The 25,061-nt window shown below is 39.3% G+C and overlaps 1 protein-coding gene across 3 annotated transcripts; it reads right to left on the bottom strand.

The window, feature by feature from the left end:
* Positions 1 to 388: 388 nt before the first annotated feature.
* ENKUR (enkurin, TRPC channel interacting protein) lies at positions 389 to 25,056 on the bottom strand. 3 transcript variants are annotated; one of them, XM_054722664.1, is made up of 6 exons: positions 24,946 to 25,056; positions 24,676 to 24,778; positions 14,126 to 14,271; positions 12,538 to 12,761; positions 5,625 to 5,771; positions 389 to 1,377 (listed from the first exon to the last, which is right to left on the bottom strand). In XM_054722664.1, exons 2-6 carry the CDS (start codon positions 24,750 to 24,752, stop codon positions 1,204 to 1,206), a joined length of 768 nt encoding a protein of 255 aa, XP_054578639.1. In that variant the 5' UTR covers positions 24,753 to 24,778; positions 24,946 to 25,056; the 3' UTR covers positions 389 to 1,203. The 3 variants fall into 3 exon arrangements, with proteins under 3 accessions (XP_054578639.1, XP_054578643.1, XP_008147089.1); XM_054722668.1 differs by having other exon boundaries at positions 24,676 to 24,775; positions 24,946 to 24,963; XM_008148867.3 differs by lacking the exon at positions 24,946 to 25,056 and having other exon boundaries at positions 24,676 to 24,938.
* Between the last annotated feature and the right edge of the window lie 5 nt (positions 25,057 to 25,061).

Genomic DNA, 25,061 nt, shown 5'->3' with positions numbered 1-25,061 from the left:
GCACGGGAAAAGAGGGCTAAGCCAGGGTGTTGAGAGTTAACTGATTGATGTTTCTCACATCAATGCTCCCCTTCCTTCCTTCCTTCCTTCCTTCCTTCCTTCCTTCCTTCCTTCCTTCCTTCCTTCCTTCCTTCCTTCCTTCCTTCCTTCTCCCTCACTCCCTCACTCCCTCTCCCTCCCTCTCTCAAGTCAATTTAAATATCCAGTTACATTTCTATACACTAACAATGAACAGTCTGAAAATCACAAAACAATTCTATTTAGAATAGCATTAAATATACTTAAAACATTAACTTAACCAAGTAGATGAAAGGCTTGTACAATGAAAATTTCAAAACATTGCTGAAAAATATCAAAGAAGATGGAAATACATCCCATGTTCATAGATTGGAAGGACCAAAAAGAAAAAGTAACATCCCATTTTAATTAAATACATAAAGTGAATTATAGAATAAAGCACCTAGAGTAGCAAAGTTGTTTTTTGTTTGCTTGTTTATTACTTATCCTCCCCCGCCACCACCACCTCCCTCCACTCCCTAGAGAAGTAAAGTTTTTCAAAGTTGGATGTTAGGAAGGAGGCTGTTCTCTTTAATTATACATTTTATAAGTTGTCTCCTTGATTTTATATCTTCTTAATATTTCTTCCTCTAAATATAAGCTTTCCAGCATGCATTGTGGATATCGAAAATATTTATAGTTGGGAATAGCTGCAAATAACAGAGCTACCAGAGATTATATGCTGTTAAGTTTGTGGAACTCTGAAACAATATGCAAAAAACACTTTAGTGTAGTAAGAAAGGATATGCCACTATTTCCAATTCAAAATACTTAACAGAGTTTAATGTTGTGTTCCTTGAATCCTGTAGTGTAGAAAAATGTAAAGTTCTGAGTGCTGAGTTTATTTTTCAGGGCTCAGAAATTAATGTTTATGTGAAACAAGTACATAATAATAATACTTACACTAAAGCACTGGAACAGATAACATTAAATCTTAGTTTATACATGAAAATCCTGAAATTGATAAGAAAATGTTTTCTTGTGTAAGAAAAAAATCCCATTAATCTTTAAGCATTTCCTATGCATTTTGGTAAAGACTATTTTTATTCTCTTCATAGCATTTTCCTCTTTGAAAAACTTCGTTTCATTAATATGTTTTCCATGTTTTTTTCTATATTAAAATTACTATTCTTTAAAAATCCATTGTTACTTATTGGCAATATAAATAACTTTGTGCTTTTCAATGACACCAATGTCATGTTCCAGTTGCTTCATTTCTTCCTCCAGCTTCTGCTTGCGGATCTTCTTTGGTAAGGAATCAATGAAGACGGAGAGGGACTGGAACTCTTTATGCACCTCTTCCCAGTTCTTTTTTAGCCCCTGCAAATGGTAAAGGAAACTGTAACTACTGAAGTCGACTGCCAAAGTAAAGTAAATTGTAAAGTAAACTAAATGATAGAGAAGACTACACTGGTAAGGGAAATGTAAATAGGTTAAAAAAACAAACTGACAAAAAGCGACTTTTAAATTGATATGTATTTATCAAGTACTTGGCCACAGTAACAACAAATACTGTACAGAGGCCAAACCCTGTCCCGATTGTGTGCTCAGATCCCAGTGGGAGTATTTACTTGCTCTGTTTTTAATGTTACTGTACTTGTCTTACCATCAAATATGCACATGAAGAGTTATGAATAGTATAAAACTCAGCTCACAGGAAATGCTTTTTGGTAAAAACAACAACTTGGAATTGATATCCTCGGACATTAAAAAAACATTTTTGAACAGAAAATGATTTCTTAAACATTTAAAAAATTTTTTCTTTAGAATTTTCTTTTCAAACCATCATCCTCATTCTTCAACATAAAAAAACATACCAAAAGACTTCATTCTGACTTGCATGGTCCTATTTTCTTACACCTGACTAAATGGAATTGTACAAAATACCAAAATTCAATTTCACAAGATATTATCTTTTATGTCTCTTTCAATGAATTAGAATTCCTCCTCCATAGAGCCAAGGGATCTATACTTTCCATTAATGCATTCTAGAAATTACTGAAATGTCATTAAATGTAACACACATGCTAATTTAATAATGTAGTTAATTTTTATATTCTCAGTAACCAACAAATTCAAAATTAGGGATCTCTTAGGAGAAATAAAGGTTATTTCTATCTCTGTGTTGTTACAATTTCTTATCACAGTACACTGAGGCCCCACTGACAAAATGGTATTAAACTACTAATTGAATTCATGCAATGAAATTTTGTAAATTAACACTTTCTTTTATTCACTATGGATGCATAAGTTATTTTTTTTTACAAACAAAAAAGTAAAACTGAAAGTACAATAAAAGTATTGTCTTGATAATATGGTCCTTGAAAATCATGACCCTGCATTTAGGTTTATGAGAAGATTAGAAGTGTCTAATATAATAATGCCTTCATAATAAACCCTTATAGTAAAATTTTAATCTTGTAGAAAGTTTCCAGGGATAATAAAATTTCAATGAGTTATTTTCATGCCTAGGTACAAATAAAGTAATGATAGGATAGGGCATACTATTTAGAACAGGTTGGTTGAAAAAAAAAAAGGATAACAAATTTTGAACCTTTGAGTGAGATTATATCAAGGCTTTGGGAAAGGAGGAAGATAGAAGGAAAAGTGTCCAGGTTAAATTTTTAAGAGGGGGATGGTTTAGTGCAATTCTTAATAGTACATGAGCTATAATCCAAATGGGAAATATATTTCCACAATGCTCCACAGGGGTATCTATTGCAGAGAGGAAATTTATACACTACAAATATCAAAGGTTGTTTATTTTTAGTTGGATGATATTTTTTAAAAAATTTATTAAGTTTTTAATTGGGTGATAGTTCCATATTATTTGTGGTCACAGCAGCTACATTTTTTCCCCTATATTTTCTTTTAAAGGATAGTTTTCTTTATCTTCCATTGTGTACAATAGTGTTTGGATCAAAGTCAATAGCCAAGAATGGCCATTAAATGTAACTAATATTTCATATTATTGAAATAATCTCTTAGCTGTTTTTTAAGACTTTTCTTATCTCATCTAAAAAAATCTTTTATCCATTGCAGCAATAGTGATTTTTTCCTTATTTTAAATTCTGAAATTTTCTCTCCTTTATTTTTATGCTGAAATATGATTAATTTTAGAAAAACTTCAAATGGGGAGAAGCAGTCATAAAATAGTGCCTTCATTCAGTTTCATGCTCCTTTTGTACCCCTCCCCATCCCATCCATTCCTCACCTTCTTGTCTTGCACTGTGACTAGGGGTGTGGTGGCGTGGGTTGATTTTTGTAGATTATCCCCCAGTCCCCAGCCCTTTTGTCCTCCAGTCTCTGCCCAGTTCAGCCAAAGGCGGCACTGGTGGGAGAGACAGGTAGGGCCTTCCTTTTACTTCTTTCTTAACATTACCTGACACTAGTTCTGGCTCATCCATCTGTGACAACACCTGTCAAGTGGCCCATCTTCCAGGTTCCAGTTGTCACCTTCAAGCCTCAGGTGGAGGTGGATTCCCACTGTCCTTAGTCCTGGGGGCCTCGGTGTTCCTTGTTGGTTCCCTTAGCCTTGCTTCACATCTGTAAATAGTTCCTTCAAAACTCTTCAGAGTCCCCGCTGAGTGTGCCTTCTATTTCCTGCTGCAGCCCTGACTGATAGAGCTGCCTTTGGTTACTTCCTATGCACGTGTATATAACGCAGTGGGGAAATACTGGCCTGGGAATTGGCCAATCTGGACTTTAGTCCCTGTTCAGCTAAGGACTACATTTGTTTTGCTCACTACAGTTTGGGTACGGTGCCTGGAACATAGTAGATGTTCAATAAATGAATCCATGGATGAATGAACAAATTAGTCCACTTAACATATTTGCATTTTATACCCTTATCTTAAAATGAGAAGTTTGGGATCGTTAGGCCAGATGATCTCTTCCAGGTAATATGAGACTGTTATTTTATAAAGAATTAGCAGGAGAGTGTGGCGGCTCAGGGACATACAACCACATTGTCATAGAACTATGTGCAACTCAACCATGGGAGAAAGCCTGGTTCAGGGCTTGTCCCGAGCATAGCTAGTGACTTTGTTATCACAGGAGCTACACTTCTACCCTACCTGGCTAATCAGGTATCTGATGGACAATCTGTCACTTAAAGGATAAGCAAAGAAGTTCTGTAGTGACTATATTAGGAAGCTGAGGGCAGTTCATACGTTATAGCCAAAAAGGTGCAGGGCGGAAGAGCCTTTTCCTGCTGAGGGAAGTTCGTTTTCTCTTTCCCTATTTTTCAGTATCATTTAGATATAAAAATCTGGCTTTCATAAAAGCATGTATTTTCTAAAAATGGTCGATGCACCAGAAAGAGATAGAGAGATGGGCCAAAGCTAGTGCTCTTCCTGAAAGCGACATGAAAGCCCCGCCTCCAGGTCTGTCAGTGTCCTGCCAGCCCACCGTCCTTTCCTCTTTCCAGGACACCGTTATGAAACACCCGTGTTCAGACTGGGCAGTGGTCAGGCACCCGGGAGCCTGCTGTCATGCAACGGACACAGTAGCGCAGTCTCTGCCCTTAGGCCACTCCTTGGATCCACTCTTACTCGGCAGTTTCAGGCCCAGCTAATGACCTTCCTGTATCTTTGGAAACTTATAAAACCTAGGCTCTATACACACACATATAATTTAATTTATCCACCAATTAAATGACAATATTCCTACAGCAGAAATTTTCACATACTCTTCTTAATATCTTTGGGGCTTAGCATGATACTGTATGTGAGATAGGCATTTTAAAAATGTTTATTGATGATTATTAAGGCATTGTTAAATGTTAAGAATTTATAATGCATATGAATCCATTTATCAACAGAAATGTGGTAAGAAAACATTTTTTTTCCTGTTTTTAAAAGGTCACTAGGAATGGCTTTGTAGAAAGCTTTCAAAAATAATAGGTAAAGTACTATTTTTACTTCCATAAGAGATGGGATGACTATAGAAGAATACAAGTAGGCACATAGTTAATAAATACAACCATGCTCACATCCCTAATATTTTAAGTGCTTCAGATAAAATCTTGTATCAAACACTCCGATGTAAATATTATCTTTAAGTATTTTTTCAAAATAAGAAAAATACATGTAAAATCTTACATCTGGTTACTCTAAAATATCAACATTTGTCTTATAGAAAAGAAAAAAAAATGTTGGTCTAGGGAGAGTTTCAATTATTCTAGAGCTCCATCTAGTGAAAAATGTCTATTTTGTGGGTATTATTTTTAAAAATTCAGGGACATGAGAATAAAAATAAAAACGCTTTTTCTTCTGTGTATGCATGTTTGTTGAAGAAGAAGGTGGGTTTCCTTACAACATAACTACCTCAGGAAAAAACAGAAGCTCACCACATTGGAAACAAGTAATAATCCCTATATTTCAACTTTTTGTTTTCCCTGAAGAGTCATCTTTGCTGCATGTAGTTGTCACCATAACTAAAAGAGAGCCATCGAATTTCAAAGTCGAAGTGCCTGCTTTGCTAATCATTATTAACCACTGGCGCAGCCCTTTCCTTAAGAGGTGTGCTAAAGCGTCCCACAGAACCAGAAATTACAGGACACCTACCTGCAGCACTCCTTCCCTTTCTTCATCGGAGAGCCTTTTCATGGCTGCTTTCCGGAGGCTTTCCTGGATATAGTTATCATACTCCTCCTGGGCGTTTTTCACTTCCTCATTTCGCTTACAGATATATTCAGGTGTGACACCATAATCCTTACGAGAATTTTTCAGGGGAAAAAAAAAATCAGTATCCTGAATGCACTCTTATACGCATGTACATACCAACCAGTGAAATGGTACAGACTTAAAGCCTTTACTTAAAACACTGCAAACTGACAAAATTCAGTGACTTTCCCTCTATTGGGAACTAGTTGATTCTGGTCTTTTAAAACTGTTTGAGCTGTTGTTTGTGGCAGCTTGTTCTCCCTCTTCTGAATGTTTCGAGACCCTGCTCTTGGCTGATGACTCAGCCCTTACTTTACCCCTAAGAGCTGGCTTTCCTTTATTTCTTGTACTACTTCAGCTTTTACCTTGAAATATCTTAAATATCTTGAGGTCTTTTTCGCATGGTCTTGTTAAATAAGATACTTACTTCCAAGGCATCATCAAAACCAACTCTTGAAAGATACAAAGCACATCTGCTTTACAAGAAAATTGACTTGGGACCTGTTTGGGGAAATGCAAAATCTTGGGCTGCTTACAAGGACTGACAGTGAATTAATCAGCTGTGATTCTCTGAGATTAGTGAATATGTGTGATAGATATCACTGTTTTGAGAAACAGAACTATTCCTTGTTTATTCAAAAAACTTTTTTGTACTTGGTGCTAGATACATTAGTGAATAAGAAAGGCAACGTTTCTGTCCTCATGAAATGTGCATTCCATGGTGAAAGAAACTCACCAAAAAATAGAATATAAAATAGGAGATATATATATATCTCCTATCTAATAAAGAGGGAATATGCTAATTGACCCTCACATTGTTGCAAAGATGGCGGCACCCACAGCCAATAAGAAGGGAATATGCTAATTGACTGCCATGCCCTCAAAGATAGCGGTGCCCATAGCCACAATATGGCAGCGCCCAGTCCCCTCAGACCTGCCAGGGCAGCAGGTGTGTAGCAAGGCCAAGCCCACCCCCAGGCAGGCCCGGCCTTGCCACACATGTGCCTCCAGAGTCCCCCAGTCCCCTCAGCCCCCCAGCCTCCCAGGGCCGGCCCAAGGCGCAGGCAAGCCTCGGATGGCAGCTGCCCAGCCACCCAGGGCTTCCCAAGGCTCAGGTAACCAGGGCCGGCTGAGGCTTGTGCTGCCGGCAGTGGCAGCAGCAGAGGTGTGATGGGGCGTTGCCTTCCTCTGATCGCCAGGTTGGGTCGCCTCCCGCCCCTGAGGATTCCTGGACTGTGAGAGGGTGCACGTCAGGCTGAGGGACCCCCTTCCAGTGCATGAATTTTCATGCACCAGGGCTCTAGTATATATATATATGTATATATATATATATATGTATATACATATATATATACGTATATATATATATATATATATATATATACACACATACACACACATATATATATACACACACACATATATACATATATACACACACACACTGAGTGGCCAGATTATTATGATCTCTGAACGCATAATAATCTGGCCACTCAGTGTGTGTGTGTGTGTGTGTGTCCAGCCAGCCTGACTAGGGAGAGGGGACATGGGCGGATGACTGGCCTACCTGCTGGTGGAACTCCTGGTCGAGGGGACAATTTTCATATTAGCCTTTTATTATATAGGATATACACTGAGTATATTATAAAATAGCTACTATTCTTTCTTTCCCCTTATTAACTTTTATTTTACCTTGGAGATATATATCCAAGGTAAAATAAAAGTTAATAAGGGGAAAGAAAGAATAGTAGCTATTTTAGATAAATAACAAAATCAGGAAAGACCTCTCTCAGGAAACAGTTGTTAAGAGAGATGATAGTCATTAAAACTATTCAGAAATATTCTGGTTTTTCTCCCTTTGGGCACTTGGTAGGACAACACTTTCCTGCTTCCTTTGAAGTAAGACATAGTCATGTTACCTGACTTGCCCAATGTGAGTGGAAGTGACCTCTGTACCTTTTGGGTAGAAGCTTTAAGAATTAATGGATGACTTACCATGTTCTTTTTCTGTCTGGAATAGTGATGGGAGATGTTTGGGGTTGCCTGGGTTGTGAAATGAGGACAAGAAGCAGAGCTTCCAACAGCCCTCAATGGACATGTGGCACAAGCAAACTATAAAACTTAGTTGCTTTTAGTTACTAAAATGTGGGAGTTGTTACCACAGCATAATCCAACCAATTCGGCCTGAACAAGGGGTAGAAATCCTAGTTGTGAATGTGTTCTAGAAAGTTGCAAAGCACTCTACAAATAAACTCTAAGAGCACAGTATTCTTATTAGTTAATGAAGTGGTAAACAGTCTAATCCATTCCAGAAAACACTGAAGGAAACACCTCATTATAGCTCAGTACAATTACTTAGGATCATAATAATGATTTTGTGCCATCAAAAAGATTAAATTATATTTGGCATACTCTGTTTAATAAAGGGAATCATATGATACATTTTAGGAAAATCATCTATCTCACAAACAGCTAAAAGCTTCAGTGATCTGAAATATTCCTATGTGTTGGATCATTGAAGAATAATGCATACTATTGATAATAATAATTGCATATATTATAATATTTACTCTTTACTGAATTTTTATTAATGGCCAGGTCTTATGTCAAGTGCTTAATATATTTTATATCACTTAATCCTCACCCTAACCCTGTGATAAATTAATAACTTATTTAAGATCATAGAGTTAAGTAAGTGGCAGAGGTAAAACTTGAAATGATCCCTTTACTACTATTGCTATGTACCTCAGGCAATCATCCATGCCTCATGGCACAAATGGGCAAATATTTTATTTGGAACTAAAACATGAGATTTACTCACTTTTTACAAATGACCTTGCCCTTAAAAAGGACTTATGACCTCACTCACTAATAATAGACTTTTTAAAAAACATAACTGATAAGTGGCAAGTAAATTGACACCAATAATAGATTTTTTAAAAACGTAACTGATAAGTGAAAAGTAAGTTGAGTAAGTCCGTCATGAGCCCTGATTGCTCAGCCAGCAACAACAAGGGGACAATACTATTGTGGTGTTTGTATGGCTTGGTAAACAAGCACAGGTAGACATACTTAATATTTTTCTGTCTCTGTAATGTATTTTTACTTCCAATTTTCTGTTCAAGGCAGAAAATACACTGAAGTGGACAACTTAAGCAGAAGGCCGCCAGAAGGAGGGGCAGACTATATGGCAATTGGTGGTATGACTATCAAAGGAGAAGGGTTTTTACGTGATGGTGGAGAAATAGTGGACTGGAAATAGCTTTGAAGGGCCAGGAGAGTGAAATTTCTGCTTTTCCGTACCCCATAGGACAAGGGCTATGTGCAGCCTCCAGGGGCCACAGAAGGAGGAAGTATCCGGAGAAGCCTAAAATAACTTAATTGGCACGTGCTATTAACTCCTAAATTCCTGCTAACATCTTCCAAAGGTGCCTTAGCCTACGGCGTGACAATTTCTCAGGGAACAAGCAGTGTCCTCTGACAACAGCCTTGAGGTTCCTGTTTGATTGTGAATAGGCACGGGACTTCTCATGGTAGATCACTGGATTACCTCAACACAAGCCCCTTATACATCAACACAATTTTGTTTCTCTTTTTTCTCTTCCTTTCTTCCTTCTTTCTTTTTTGCCACACCTTATTATTATGTACTAGTGACCCGGTGCACAGATTCATGCACATTGAAAGGAAATTAATTAGAAGGTGGCTGGTGGGGCGGGACTGGGGGAGATGGGCTGGACACGCCCTGGAGCCAACCTCCCATGGTCCCTCCCTGGTGTCTGCAGAATGAGCAGGGTCCTTTCAGCAGGTGGGGTCCCTCGGCCTGGCCTGCAGGGATTGGGCCGAAACCGGCTCTCCAACATCCCTTGAGGGGTCCTGGAGTGCGAGAGGGCACTCTGCAAAGTTGCTGTCCTACAGGGTGTGGAACGCAAATGCAAGTGTGCAGTAAACCAGATTTGGGGTTTACAGTGCCTTAGCAACAACATAACCCATGGCCAAAGGTGGAATTGTGTGGCCCCACGAGGAATTGGGCTACTTTCTCTCTGGTTGTGGGGTGCATCACCTGAGAACCACCACTGCCAAGTCACTGCAGCTTGGCAGCTCCTGCTTTGAGCATTTGCCCCCTGGTGGTCAGTGCATGTCATAGCAACTTGTCAGACGGTGGGAGGGACACTTAGCATATTAGCCTTTTATATATATAGACTAGGGGCCTGGTGCATGAAATTCGTGCACTGGAGGTGGGGGGTCCCTCAGCCCAACCTGCCCCCTCTCACATACTGGGTACCCTATGGGGAGCGGGCCTAAGCCGCAGTCTGGCCTCCCTTTGTGGTAGGCAACCGGGCTGATCAGGGAAAGGCACCAGCCCCATCACCCTGCTGCTGCAGACACTGCCAGTCACCACAGCCACCAAGATGTTTTCATCAACACGGACTCCAGTCCCTTCACCAAGAAAAAATGACAACTTTCTTTAGGCATTTTCAAGATGTGTCTTTCATAGGATATGCATTTCTTTTTTTTTTTTAATCCTCACCTGAGGATAGGTTCCCATTGATTTTTAGAGAGTGTGGAAGAGAGAGGGAGAGACAGAGAGAAACATCAATGTGAGAGGGACACTTTGATTGGTTGCCTCCTGTATGAGTCCTGACCATGGGCACCAGGCTGGGGGGCATGCAGGGAACCCTGGGCCGCACACAGCAGTGGCTGCCAGGGTCTCCACACACCCCAGAGGCCAGCAGCCAGCCCCGCTTCATCGGCGCCAGACTGTGGGCGTGGACCCAAACCACTGCTTGGTGCTGGAGCATTCCCAAGCGGCTGGGGGCACTATGGTGACACGGGATGTTCCCGCCCCACCCCCAGCCCCTTGGCGCCTGCACCTATAGGCTCGAAGTGGCCAGGGGGCATTCTGGGGCCCCTGCCGCTCAGGACCTAAGCACGGACCTATAGGCTCTGAGCGGCTTGGGTCTGGAGAATGTTTCCCAGATCCAGTCCACTGCAAGTGTTTGGGGGTGGGAACATTCCCGCCCCGCCAAGGCTCCCAGTGGCCAGGAGGCATTCTGGGACCCCTAAGACCTAAGCGCGGGACCTAAGCGCGGGCCTACAGTCTTGGAGCGGCCTGGGTCCCGAGGATGTTTACGGGACCCAGGCCGCTCAGCGCCCGCATATGCAAATTAACCACCATCTTGTTCACTCTGATTGGCTGTGGGCGTAGCAAAGGTGCGGTCAATTTGCATGTTTGTCTATTATTAGGTAAAACTAGTGGCCCGGTGCATGAGATTCATGCACTTGGGGGGGGTCCCTCAGCCTTGCCAGCACCCTTTCGTAGTCTGGGAGCCCTCGAGGGATGTCCAACTGATGGCTTATGCCCGCTCTGCTCCCCATGGGGAGTGGGCTTAAGCTGTCAGTCAGACATCCTTAGTGCTGCCGCCACCGCCACTGCGCTCACCAGCCATGAGCTGTGAGCCATGAGCCTAGCTTCTGGCTGAGCAGCGCTAGGGGGAGCGTACTGACCACCAGGGGGCAGCTCCTGCATTGAGCGTCTGCCCTCTGGTGGTCAGTGTGCGTCATAGCGACTGGTGGTTCCACCATTCGGTTGATTTGCATATTACCTTTTTATTATATAGGATTATTATTCTTTAGGGTTTTGCACTCATATTTGCCATGTGTGTTTTTCACTCATATTATCATGTGTGTTTTAAATACCTTTATGCTCTATACTAGAGGGCCGGTGCATGAAAATTTGTGCACTGGGAGGGTGGTCTCTCAGCCTGGCCTGCACCCTCTCACAGACCAGGAGCCCTCGGGGGATGTCCAACTGCAGCTTAGGCCCACTCCCCCTGTGGAGAGCGGGCCTAAGCTGCAGTCTGGCCTCCCTCTGTGGGAGGTGACCCACAGGCCAATTGGGAGGGGCAGGGGGGATGGGACAGCGCCGGCAGGTAAGTGGCTGGCTTTGCCCCCCCCCCCAATCACCCCTCTGCCACCGCCGGTCACCACCACTTCCTGATCGCCGTCCCCTCCCTGTCTGCTGGCACCCACCTTGGCTGGCCTGGCGCCACCTGCTCACCAGCCCCGCCCCCCACCTACCAGTCATTCCACCATTTGGTTTATTTGCATATTAGGCTTTTATTATATAGGAAGTATACAAAGTAAAATAGGTTTTGTATAAGGTATTTTTTGGTAAGCTTTTTTAATTTTAAAGATAGTCTATGTTTAAACAATTAAACCCAAGCTTCTATAATTTTCACCGATGAAATTATATGTTCATCTGATTAGTGCCTTTTCAAATAGAAATGAAGGTCCCTAAAGGACTAGATTACTGTCTAGTACTTTCAAGGTCTGCTTTACTTCAAACTAAAAGCAAATGAATACATTCAAGTTGCAATAAAAATGTGAATTAGCTACACTACTCTAATAGGATGGATGGCTCTAAAGTTGTTTTATTCTTCATTTTTCTCATTCCCGCTACAAGACACTGAAACCTAATGACTAAATTTTAGGCTCTTCTGAAATGTTATTCCTTTTAGATTTATAGTAATGACTGTGCTTTTAATGAGTGTCCACCTAAAATTAATATATTTTAGAGTTATAATTATTAAATATATTAAAAATTAAAATTAAAGAAAAATAGTTTTCCTCTACTGAACTATATGGTATTTGTTTCAAGATTTGCACCAAACACAGATTTCAGGAGAATGAGAACTGGTAACCTAGATAACTTGTCCAGTGAGAGCACTATTACTGATAATATGGACAATTATTATGAACATTATATTTAAATTATTTGAATCTCAGGTCTAAAATTAATATATCACAAAGTTACCTTTTTATTGATGTACTTTGGAACTAGTCCAGAATTTTCAAGATCGTGCTTGTCTCCAGTTCTTTTGTCAACATAAATTGGTTTAGGCTTTTTAGCCACTCCCATAATGACATCGGCTGCGTTTGTATTGATAAAATTTTTTCCACTCTGTACGCCCATGACTGGATGATCAGTCCTCAGTGGTACAGGAGGCTTTTTGGTCTCAAACCGATCAAACTTTTTTTCTGTTAAATACAGCATTTCCTTGTTAATATTAAACTATAAACATTGCTACTTAGTGCTATCTATAACATCTAGATATATTACCACTAGTATATTGAAGTTTCATTATAATATATTCAAATGTTCAAGATAAAAAATCAGTTATCATAAGTGTAAAAATTAAGTGCAACTTAATATTTTGAAGAACAGTGTAAAAGTCTAAGGGAAGAAGATAAGCACCCCAAATATATGTTAGCTAACTATTTTAACTAGCTATTGTGAAAATATTTTCTTATAAAGATTTCAACAACAAAAGTTCAGCCTTCCAATTGAAAAAAGTTCAAACTTTAAAACTTTTTTATGAGTATTGTCAGTATTATGAATAATTGTTTCTTCAGAGGAAAGTTACTGTAAAATCACCACATAAATAAAAAAAAAAAAAAACTTGATGTACTAAAAGTCCAAGAATCTATTTTTTTCCCACTAAAACTACTATTAATATAAGGTACCTAACATACAGCTTAACAAATAAAACATTACCGATATAATTGAAGCTTCCTATTCACTCCTCCCTGGTTGCAGCTCACCTAAAATAACTGCTATGCACATTTATTTTATTTCTCTATACCAAATTCTCTTCATTAGCAGCAGGTGAAACTGTCCATTTTTACATAGTCTCTTCAACCTGACCAATCCAACTCATCTTTTTTGACAGAGCCATATCAAAATGGCTTGTAAAAATATTAAAATGTAAAATAATTACTTTTTCCCCCCTAAGGGCCAAAGGCAACAACTCTCTTGAAAAACCTTACTCAAATCTTAACCCCATCACAGTTACTAGGGACTTTGACTATTTATTTCTGCATTGTTGGAACATTTTATGAACTTATGTAAGTTTTATCATTTATTAAAAAAAAATCAATACAGGGTGGGGCAAAGTAGGTTTACAGTTGTAATATTAATAAATAATAATACAAGAATAATCTGTGTGTTTCATGTATTCACAACTGTAAACCTACTTTTGCCCCACCCTCTACTTATTATTAAAAGTCTATGGACTAGATTTACCTTTTGTTATGGGCTGAATTGTGTTCTCCCAATAGTCACACATTGAAGACCTAACCTCCAGTATCTCTCATTGGGACTGTATTTGGACACAGGATCTTTAAAGAGGTACTTAAGTTAAAATGAGGTCATTAGGGTTGGCCCTAATCCAAGACACACTCAGAGGGAAGGCCATGTGAAGGGACAGGAAAGGACTGCCACCAACAAGGGAAGAGAGACCTTGGAAGAAAACCACCCTGACAGCACCTTGATCTTGGGTCTAGCCCTCAGAATTGTAACAAAATAAATTCCCGTGAATATTAAAAAGAGTGATAAAACGTACTCGGTGGGACAGCTTTTTCCTTCGAGTGTTTCTTCAGGAAATCCTTTGGAGAAGGTACTTCAACTTTTGGTGGCCCCATAGTTTTCATTGCAGTTTTAGATTTTTTCATGTCCTCTTTCACAGCTGTCTTAAAAACTGATGTGTACCTAAAATTAAAAGAAGTTGCAGCATTTCTATTTCTAGTAAAAATTATTTAAAGTTTAAAATATGATATACATTTCTAATTTAGGTAAGTCTATATTCCTTGAAAAATAGCCATAAAGCATAATTGTCGGGGCCCTGTCTTCAGGTTTAGGCAAAGCTAGAGAGAAGCTTTGCCATAAGAAAGAGGTGCTGGGCTAAGATGTTCATAGTGTTTCCTTATTATTCTTTGAATATATGAAGCACCAACAGTGATTTCACATCTGTGTGTGTGTGTGTGTGTGTGTGTGTGTGTGTGTGTGTGTCCCAGTCTCTCTCCCTCAACCCCGCTTTTTTTTTTTCTGATCAGTCTGGCAAGGGGTTTATTAATTTTATTGATCTCCTCAAAGAACCAGATTTTCATTGATTTTCTCTAATGTTTACATATTTTCCATTTCAATAATTTCTGCACTGATCTTTACTATTTCTTATTTTGAGTTTAATTTGCTTTTCTTTTTTAAGTTTTTAAGGTGCAAGTTTAGATATTTGACTTTAAACCTTTATATTTTCCTACTATTACAAGTATTTAAAGCTATAAAATTCCCTCTATGTTTAGTTTTCTAGCTGCATCCCACAAATTTTGACATGCAATGCTTTCATTCTTATTAAGCTCAAAATACCTTTTTAATTGCCTTCTGACATCTTTGACTTAGGAGCTTGTTTAGATTTTTTGTTTGGTTTTCAAATATTTTGGGATTTTTCAGATATCTTAATGATTTCTAATTATTTCCTATTTGTATTATTTCAATCTTTTAAATTTTCTGAATTTTGTTTTATGGTAAAAAGTATGGTCTATCTTTGCAAATATTCTATATATACTAAATAAGAAAGTATACTTTGCTATTGTTGGCTGGAGTGTTCAATAAATGACAATTAGGTCAAACTAGTTGGTAGTGTTCTATTAATTACTGAAATCTCTGACTACAATTGTGGATTTGTCTGTTTCTTCTATAATTCTATTAGGTTTTGTTTTATATATTTTTGACACTGCTAGTAGGTGCATAGTACTTAGGATTACCATATCTTCTTGAAAAACTAACCACTTCATCATTATAATATAACTAGAGGCCTGGTGCACGAAATTCGTGCACAAGGGTGTGTGTGTGTGTGTGTTCCTCAGCCCGGCCTGCACCCTCTCCAATCTGGGACGCCTCGAGGGATGTCCCTCTCACAATCCAGGACTGCTGCCTCCAAACTGCTCGCCTGCCTGCCTTCCTGATTGCCCCTAACCGCTTCTGCCTACCAGCCTGATCACCCCCTAACCACTCCCCTGCCAGTCTGATAGATGCCTAACTGCTCCCCGGCCAGCCTGATTGCCCCTAACTGCCCTCCCCTGCAGGTCTGGTCCCTCCAAATTGCCCTCTCCTGCAGGCCTGGGTCCCCCCGAACTGCCCTTCCCTGCAGGCCCGGTTGCCCCCAACTTCCCTCCTCTGCCGGCCTGGTCACCCCTAACTGCCCTCCCCTGCAGGGTTGATCACCCCAACTGCCCTCCCTTGCAGGCCTGGTTCCTCCCAACTGCTCTCCCCTGCTGGCCATCTTGTGCTGGCCATCTTGTGTCCACATGGGGGCAGCCATCTTGTGTGGTGGAGTAATGGTCAATTTGCATGTTACTCTTTTATTAGATAGGATGCTTCTTAAACCTGCAAAAATTTTGTATTCTAAAATCTTGTCTGTCTGATATGAATATAACCACTCCAGCATTCCTTTGATTTGTGATGACATAGTATTTTTCCATTCTTCAACTTTTTACTTATTTGTGTCTTTATTTTTAAAGTTGTTTTTTTTTTAATGGAGAGCAAATAATTTTTATTCTTTCTAACAATCTGTTTTACATGGCATGTTTAGACCATTCACATTTAATTTGATTTTTAAAGTATTCACATTTAAATTTTCCACCTTGCTATTTGTTTTCTATATATCCCATTGTTCATTCATCCTTTTTAAAATCCTGCCTTATTTTTATTTATGTTTGGATTTTGTTTTTCTTTTGTGAAAATTCTAAGGTTTACAATATATATGTTTAACTCATCAAGGCTACATTCAAATAATATTATACCACTTCACATGTGATATAAGAACCTTATAAAAGAATACTTGCTTTTATCCCTCCCCTAATCTTTGTCCTAATGTTGTAAGATATTTTACTTCTATATATGTTATAAAACCCATAATCATTGTGATAATTTTCCCTTTAAGAATCTGTTTAATCATATTTTTAAAAATATATTTATACCTATAATTACCTATATAAGGTACATGCCCTTGACCAGAATCGAACCTGGGACCTTTCAGCCTGCAGGCTGATGCTCTATCCACTGAGCCAAACCAGTCTCAGCAATATTCTTAATCATAGTATTTTAGATATATTGGGTTAAATATGTCATTAAAATTAATTTTGCATGTTTTTTCTACCTTTTAAATGTGGCTATTAGGAAATAAAAAATTACACATGTGGCTCACGTTTTATTGGACAGTACTCACGTAGAGATCAGACAAATTATTCCTTGAATTAAACAATATAGTGAAACTAGAGGCCCGATGCACGAAGATTCATGCAAGAATGGGCCTTCTTTCCCCTGGCTGCAGGCACCGCCTTCGCTCTGGCCTGGAGCCGCCTTTCCACCTTCCCATGCTGCCCAGAGACTCTGGGTTGGTGCAGAATGCCTGCATTGTCGCCATGGTGACGACGCAGGCGTCCCGCCCCCGAGTGCTCGGCGCCCGCATATGCAAATTAACCTGCCATCTTTGTTGGGTTAATTTGCATACTCACTCCTGATTGGCTGGTGGGTGTCACAAAGGTATGGTCAATTTGCATCTTTCTCTTTTATTAGTGTACATAGTTGCATACATCATCTCCAGACACATCATATCCATGCCTCTACACTGCTTTTGTTATGTTTTGGCATGTGGCCACTGGTCAATAATGAGAGCAATATTAGACCTATGAAACTCAGTGTATTTAATGTAAAAGTGCAGCTAAAATCTTTATTACATTACACACATCATTTCTCCTCTCTATGAACCAAAGAGGACGTGTAATCCTGGTTTTATACCAGGACTAGAGGCCCAGTGCATGATTGAATCATGCACGTGTAGGGTCCCCTACACGCTTTTGCTTTCGATCGCAGGGGAGCTGGGTATTTGTCCGCTGGTGCACCAGGCCTTTCAGAAGCTTCCGGTGCGGCGGAGGCTTCTGAAAGGCCTGGTGCACCAGCGGACAGGCACCCAGCTCCCCCGCTTTTGATGGTCCGCGGTGGGACGTGAGCTTGCTGCCCCAGAGGCCCCTTCTGTGCCGCAGCACAGCCGTGGCGCATTTGCTGAGCTCGAGCCACTGCTGGTGACACAAGCTCAGCGTCCCACCGGCCCAATCGGCCACCCCAGCCACCCCGAGTCCCTCCCCCCCGCGCCTCCTGGCCAATTGCAGGCATAGCGAAGGCACAGTCAATTTGCATATTTGTCTATTATTAGGTAGGATTACTTCTCAGCTACTGCTTTGCTTTCGTCTTCTGGAAAATGTGACTTACAATGTACGTGACCTTTAGAGGATCATGGGAAGCATATTCTTCCTTTGTAGGTTGCCCAGTTTCTAGTTAGCACTGAATCAAATTTATACCAGACTTCAAGCAAACTTACAATATTTTAAAGCAAACATTTCATGTACAAGGAATTTCATGCTCATTTGTGGTATTATTTTATTTTTCTATAATTATTTTTATTTGCTTTGATATCCTTATTTTAAAAATCTTATTACAATGTGGAAATGTTTAAATAAATAACAGTATCTAATACATGTTAAATTATCTGAAGACTAAAATACATATGCTATTGAAGCAATAGGTATAGATTAGGTTTGTTTCAATTAGTTACTCAGATTAAAAGTAGTGTGCAAACTGATTAAAGTTATATGCTTTAGTGTCAGACTTATCATTCAACCTTAGCTCTTGTTCATCCTGGCTGCCCTAATGTTCTGGGCCTGAGTTTCTTCTTTCCTAAAACTGAGCTAATACTCATATCATAGGGTTTTTGTGAGAATTAAATAAAATAATGATTGTATAAAACAGACCAGTTCCTGGCACATTATAAACACTAATACATTGAACATATTATCATTACTTTTATTAGTAGTATTCTTATTGTTACTATTATTACTGGATATTCATCTTGCTTAAATAAAAAACACACCTGTTTGACCTTTTTCTTGATTTTACCTGTATCCTAATAGAAAGTCTTATTCTCTAAAAAGCTGAATCATGGTATATAAATCATTATTACAAGAGACAAACACAAATAGATTGACATACTTTCCTGACTTGTATACATATACATCGTGGTATTAGAATAAACAGATTCTCATACCACGATGTATATGTATACTATGTTTAAGAACTTGAACCTTGTTCTAGAATGTAATAAACTTCTAAAAAATGAATCACTCACAAAAGTTCACTTATTCACAAACTTTCCTGACAATTAATTTTAAGAAATATTTTTGGCATATTTTCTTCTCAACATTTTTAGGTACATGTGAATGTCAGAGATATGTGCTAATATACCACATATTATATATAATCTATAGAAATCTAAATGAGAGTCAGTAACCATAATGAACAAACATTAAGCCAGTAAATGCAGATGGAAGCTGCCATCCTCCTTGCTGACAAAATCCTGTTTGTGAATGTCCTTACCCTCATCCACATGTCTGAAGAAAAAAGGTGTCTTCTCCCACTATCCCTTTTGTTGCTGGTTTTCCAGGTCTTCAATACTTCTGCATTTTTAAAAAATCCTCACCCAAGGATATTTTTGTATTGCTTTTAGATAGAGTGGAAGGGAGGGAGGGAGTGGGGGTGGGGGAGGTGGAGAGAGAGAGAAACATTGATGTGAGAGAGACACACCGATTGGTTTCTTTCCACATGCACCCTGACTGGGACAGGAGCAAACCTGCCACTCAGGTATGTGCCCTTGACCAGGAATTGAACCTTCAGTCCTTGGGTCTGCAGGCGGATGCTCTTAACCACTGAGAACACTAGTCAGGGCTCTTCTGCATTCTTTAGGTGATTCTATTAATTACATCACATCTTAATCTGTGTGTTTGCTTTTCCTGGCTTTGAAATCTATATAATAAAGTATCCTATGTAATAATGAGTATCCTATATAATAAAGATTTAATATGCAAATGATCATTACGTCGTGAAGCGTAACGACTGAACACGTAACTACCGGATCACAGATCAGCAGGAGGGTGGGGCAGCGAGCTACAAGCGAGCAGAGGAGGGCTACAGGAGGGGGCAGGGCAGCAAGCTATGAGGGGGGCGGGCGGAGAGAGCTACAAAAGGGCGGCAGGGAGCTACTGGCAAGCTACAGGTGCATGGATTCTTGCGCAGAGCTACCAGTATATATATAAGAATATAAGAATATATGTTTATATCAAGAATGAATATATATAAGCATGAGAAGTGCACTTGGGTAAAAACACACAAGAGATGAAGAGAAGTATTATTATTGTGTAAGTCTGCAGAGAGGGAGAGCCAGATGAAAAACCTGAATATTGACTTCTAGCACTAATTAAAAAACTGTCCGAGACCATATATTACAGAATGGGAATCTTAGCACAAAATTTCATTATGCTAAAAACAAAGACATTTGGATATTCTAAATTCTCTGTAAATATAAATTCATTTAAAAAGACTACTGCTTTCCCCAATTCAATTACTGGCTACAATTAGTCAGCAAAGAAGATAAGAACCTCAGAAGAAAGTAACTATGTCATCTAAAATTTCATAATAGTCAAGATTGCTTAGCAAACTGAGATACATAACTGGACTTTAAACAAGAAGATGTTATAATCCTTCAGAAAATACAGGTATAACAGTATTAAAAGTGAATAAAATGGAAGGTAGTCCAAGAAAAATGCAAAGCTCCAAAAATGAAATTCTGACTACATGTCAAAATTATCCCACTGAAAACCAGAAAGACATAAAAAAGGAAACAACTACTCAGTGCTTATGACCTCAAATATTTCATTTTCAAAATGCATGTATCCAGAAACTCCATACTGGTGAGCCTGATGTCAATTTCAAAGAGCTTCTAAAAATTTGTAGAGCAGCAATGATTGAATGAGCCATTTGGAGTTTCAGGTCACTGAAATGAAGATCTTTTTTTTTTTTGAAATGGGAAAGCAACTTTCTCAATGTGATTTTTATTATTTATTTATTTAATATATTTTTATTGATTTCAGAGAGGAAGGGAGAGGGAGGAGAGAGAGATAGAAACATTAATGATGAGAGAGTATCATTGATCGGCTGCCTCCTGCATGCTTCCTATTAGGGATTGAGCCTGTAACCCAAGCATGTGCCCTTGACTGGAATTGAACCTGGGACCTTTCAGTCTGCAGTCCACAGCTCTATCCACTGAGCAAAACCAGCTAGGGCATGAAGATCATTTTTAAAAAATATAAGACTCACAAATCAGGAAAATACCTTAGACATAATATACATCTTGATGTTAGTAAAGCCTCTTATTAAATCCTTACTGATAAGGTAGAGTAATAGGAACTGATTAATGGATGCATTTGGATGACTGACGAATCCTCAAAAACATTGTCAGTCTAGAAGGAAATATCTAGTGGCCTATTAAAGTGCAAAGTACTAGCTCTATTCAATGATGGGTGGAGATATAAAAGACGTTAAATCTGCAAATGTCACAAAGCTGGGAGGGGTGGTTAAGAGAGTGTATGAAAGATTCAAAATTCAAAACTATATCCATAGATTAATGATAAATTTAGATAAAAAAGAATCAGCTACAAAAGTATAGGATAGGAGAGACTAAACTTAATCCTAATTCATGTGGGAATTTCGATGTGAAACAACGATAGGACCTGACTGTCATAATGCTAATGGATGCATAAATAAAAGTATTGTGCATCAAGGAAAGCAGATCATAATTCACCATGCAGGCCATATTGGAATATTACTTTCAACAAAAGGGAAAGAGAGAATGATTAGAGATATTAAATAACGAGTTATCAATAAAAGGGTCACAAATTTGGTGAAGATCTTGGAAACCATCTCATACATCATGAGCAACTGAAATTTTGAAAACTGATTAATGGTTTCCCATTGACTTTAACGTGTGTTGTTTTTGTTTTGTTAATCCTCACCCGAGGATATTTTCCATTGATTTTTTTAGAGAGAATGGAAGGGAGAAAGGAAGGGGGAGAGGGAATGGGAGAGGGGGTGAGGAAAGAAAGAGAGGGAGAGATAGAGGGAAAGACAGAAACAGAGAGAGAAGAGAGAGAGAGAAATATCAATGTGAGAGAGACACATTGATTAGTTGCTGGAACCTGAAACACAATCATGCCTTTACCTGAGAATCAAACCCAAGACTCTTCAGTGTTCAGGGCCGATGCTCTAACCACTGAGTAACACCTGCCAGGGCTGACTTTAACATTTTTATATCTTAAGTCTCAGCTTATAGTTCAACTGCCAAAGGTTGCCCTTCACCCCACTTTGGTTACATATAAATATTTGGTAATATATTTATTTCATTTAGTATATCAATATTTTAATGCTTATATTTTTGTTTGCCACGGAAACTAAACTCTGATGTAGGGGAGATCACAGTACAGTCAATTTTTTTATTTCTCCCAGCAATCCAACTCTTCATGAAAGCTGGACAGTCATCTTGCCAGTCTTGCAAAGAGCCGCAGAGAGCTTTCTTGAAGCTGGGTTTATAACTCAGTAATACAGATAAGCCTTACAGCTTAACACATTTCTTATGGTTATGTAATTTTTACTATCAGTAAGGAGATTAAGACAGGACAAGTTTGTGTTAGTGTGGTGAGAAAAAATTGTGATTAATGATGCTCTGTTTTTTATGAATTAGTGGTTTTCGTGCATGCCATCAAATTAAACACTCCTCATCGTTGTTGCTGACAGTGTAGACTGACTTAACAGAGAAAGTTCTGTGGCATCACATTTGGATGCCTTCTATTCCCTTCACCATAAGTTCCTTTTTCTTTTTTTTAAAATATATTTTATTGATTTTTTACAGAGAGGAAGGGAGAGGGAGAGTTAGAAACATCGATGAGAGAGAAACATCGATCAGCTGCCTCCTGCACACCCCCTACTGGGGATGTGCCCGCAACCAAGGTACATGCCCTTGACCAGAATCGAACCTGGGACCCTTGAGTCCGCAGGCCGATGCTCTATCCACTGAGCCAAACTGATTAGGGCAGTGGTCGGCAAACTCATTAGTCAACAGAGCCAAATATCAACAGTACGATTGAAATTTCTTTTGAGAGCCAAATTTTTTAAACTTAAACTTCTTTTAACGCCACTTCTTCAAAATAGACTTGCCCAGGCCATGGTATTTTGTGGAAGAGCCACACTCAAGGGGCCAAAGAGCCACATGTGGCTCGCGAGCCGCAGTTTGCCAACCACGGGGTTAGGGCATAAGTTCCTTTTTCTTACTCCTTAGAGCAAACCAAAAAGTTTGTGCTGTCACTGCAACACTCCCCAAGGGCAATATTATACACCTAATAGGAGCTCAGTTAATGCTTGCCAAATGAAGAACGATTGTTCCCATAAAATTTCTTAAAAAAATCACCTAGATGCATAGTAAAGCTTTTAGACCAAATTTTTTAAAATATATTTTATTGATTTTTTACAGAGAGGAAGGGAGAGTGATAGTTAGAAACAATGATGAGAGAGACATGGATCAGCTGCCTCCTGCACACCCACCACTGGGGATGTGCCCTTGACTGGAATCGAACCTGGGACCCTTCAGTCCCCAGGCCGACGCTCTATCCACTGAGCCAAACCAGTTAGGGGCATAGTAAAGCTTTTAAATTTACCAATGAACAGAACACCTATCTAATACAGTATCGTACCATTCAAATCCAGGCCTCTATAGAAAACACAATCTACCAGTGGGTTACAGAGAGCAGGAGCTTTATCTTGTACAATATACAGGAATTCTGGACCAAAAGTCCCTTTACCAATAGTTAATTTGAACACTCCTCATGAACTGTGCAACGGTATCATATCTTCTTACTTTATATTCCCCTTTCCAATTTCTACTAGATTTTGAGAAACTAATGGAAGTCAATGTAAGTGCTGGTCTGGTTAAAGCAAAGATACTCAGGCCGGTGTTGCTCAATGATTAGAGTCTCGGTGGGTGCACCAAAGGGTTTCCGGTTCGCTCCCCAGCCCAGGTCATGGCACTTTAGGGAGGTTAGGGAGGTGATGTATCTTTCTCACATGATTATTTCTCTCTCTCTCTCTCTCTCTCTCTCTCTCTCCCTCCTTCCCTTCTCCCCTCCCTTCCACTCTCTCTAAAAAGGAAATGGAAAAAATATCCTTGGGTGAGGAATAACAAAAATATAAAAATTAAACATTGGAACTTCTTGTTGAAGATGATATGCACCCCAAGTGATTACTAGTAAAAACAATTGACCATTAGATCTGAAAGGGGCCATAAAGATTCATTTGTTTTACAGATAAGAAAATAAATGAAAATTTATTCATGATCCCCAAACCAATTAGTTGAAGCCCCTGGTTTTTTTTGTTGTTGTTGTTGTTGGTTTTTTCTCTCCTAGCCCAGTGCTCTTTCAAGGTGGTTTTCACTTAAATCAGGAAAAGGAGAACGGTAAAAGACAGCCAAGTATTTTATTACCTACTTCTTTTCTCCCCATAGATTTAAATAAGTTCTAAGTCCCTACACAGAAGCGTAAATGGATCTTTACTTTGTGATGACCTTTTTGAAACTGGGGAATTTAAGAGGTCCTATCACCTACGTAAAATTTTTAACTGAGTTACATATTTTTGGTTCTCCATCCACTCTTCCTTCCATCTATTAGACCCGTAAAAGACCTTAGAAACTATCTAGTCTGTCTATTTTGTTTCACCGATCAAAAAATTGAGGCTCAGAAACAAATTTATATTTGACAATAATCTTGGGGGGGAAGTAAGTACTACACCCTTAGAAAAAGAGCAGTCAGAAATAAAACAATGAACTCCTGTGAAATATCCTAACACAGGACAATAAAATTGTGATTTTTTTCAACAAGAAATTTCACACTATTATATACCACATATCATGTGTGAACAATCAGATAAATTACAAAACAGTTACATGCCCTCTTACAGGAGACTAACATAACATGGCACTGGATCGCCCTCTCTGATTTTGAGATACTAAGTGGCTAGATTTTGCAACCTTTTCTTTAAGAAGTTATCATTCGAGGTTACTTCATCGAGACAAAAGTATTTTTTATTTCTTTTTAAAAGTCATATGATGCTTTGATTAATCCTGAAATAAAAGAATTATTCCGCATTCTTGTTTCAAGCGATAATCTTGTAAGGCCCACATACCTAGGAGGCGGGGGAGGCTCCTTCCAGTCATTGGGTATGAGGTTGTAAATGCTCTCAGAAGGGCATGTTGGATCCATGGCCACCAAACGGCTCCTCAAAACTACTTAAAAAAAAAAATCAATCAAGATACCAATATCTCCGTCCCTTTCTTCACTGCTTCCCCTTCCCTATCCTACTCCCTTGCCTTCTCAAGGAACTAAGGTTTCTCTCTTTCACTCAGTTCCCCTTTGACCCCTTCTTGCCGTCCTCTCTTGGGAAGAGGATAGATACCCTTTCTATTCCTCTTGGGGTTGCTGAGCGTCTAGACCGCGCGTTTGCCGTGGAAACAGTTACTAGGCAACGGGGAAGTGGGCGGCCCCACTGCCAACGATGCTTCCTCTCTCCCG

Source organism: Eptesicus fuscus, chromosome 2, assembly GCF_027574615.1.
Source record: "Eptesicus fuscus isolate TK198812 chromosome 2, DD_ASM_mEF_20220401, whole genome shotgun sequence".
Classification (NCBI taxonomy): Eukaryota; Metazoa; Chordata; class Mammalia; order Chiroptera; family Vespertilionidae; genus Eptesicus; species Eptesicus fuscus.
Note: the sequence above shows the minus strand (reverse complement) of the source record. Positions and strands in the feature narration are given on the sequence as shown.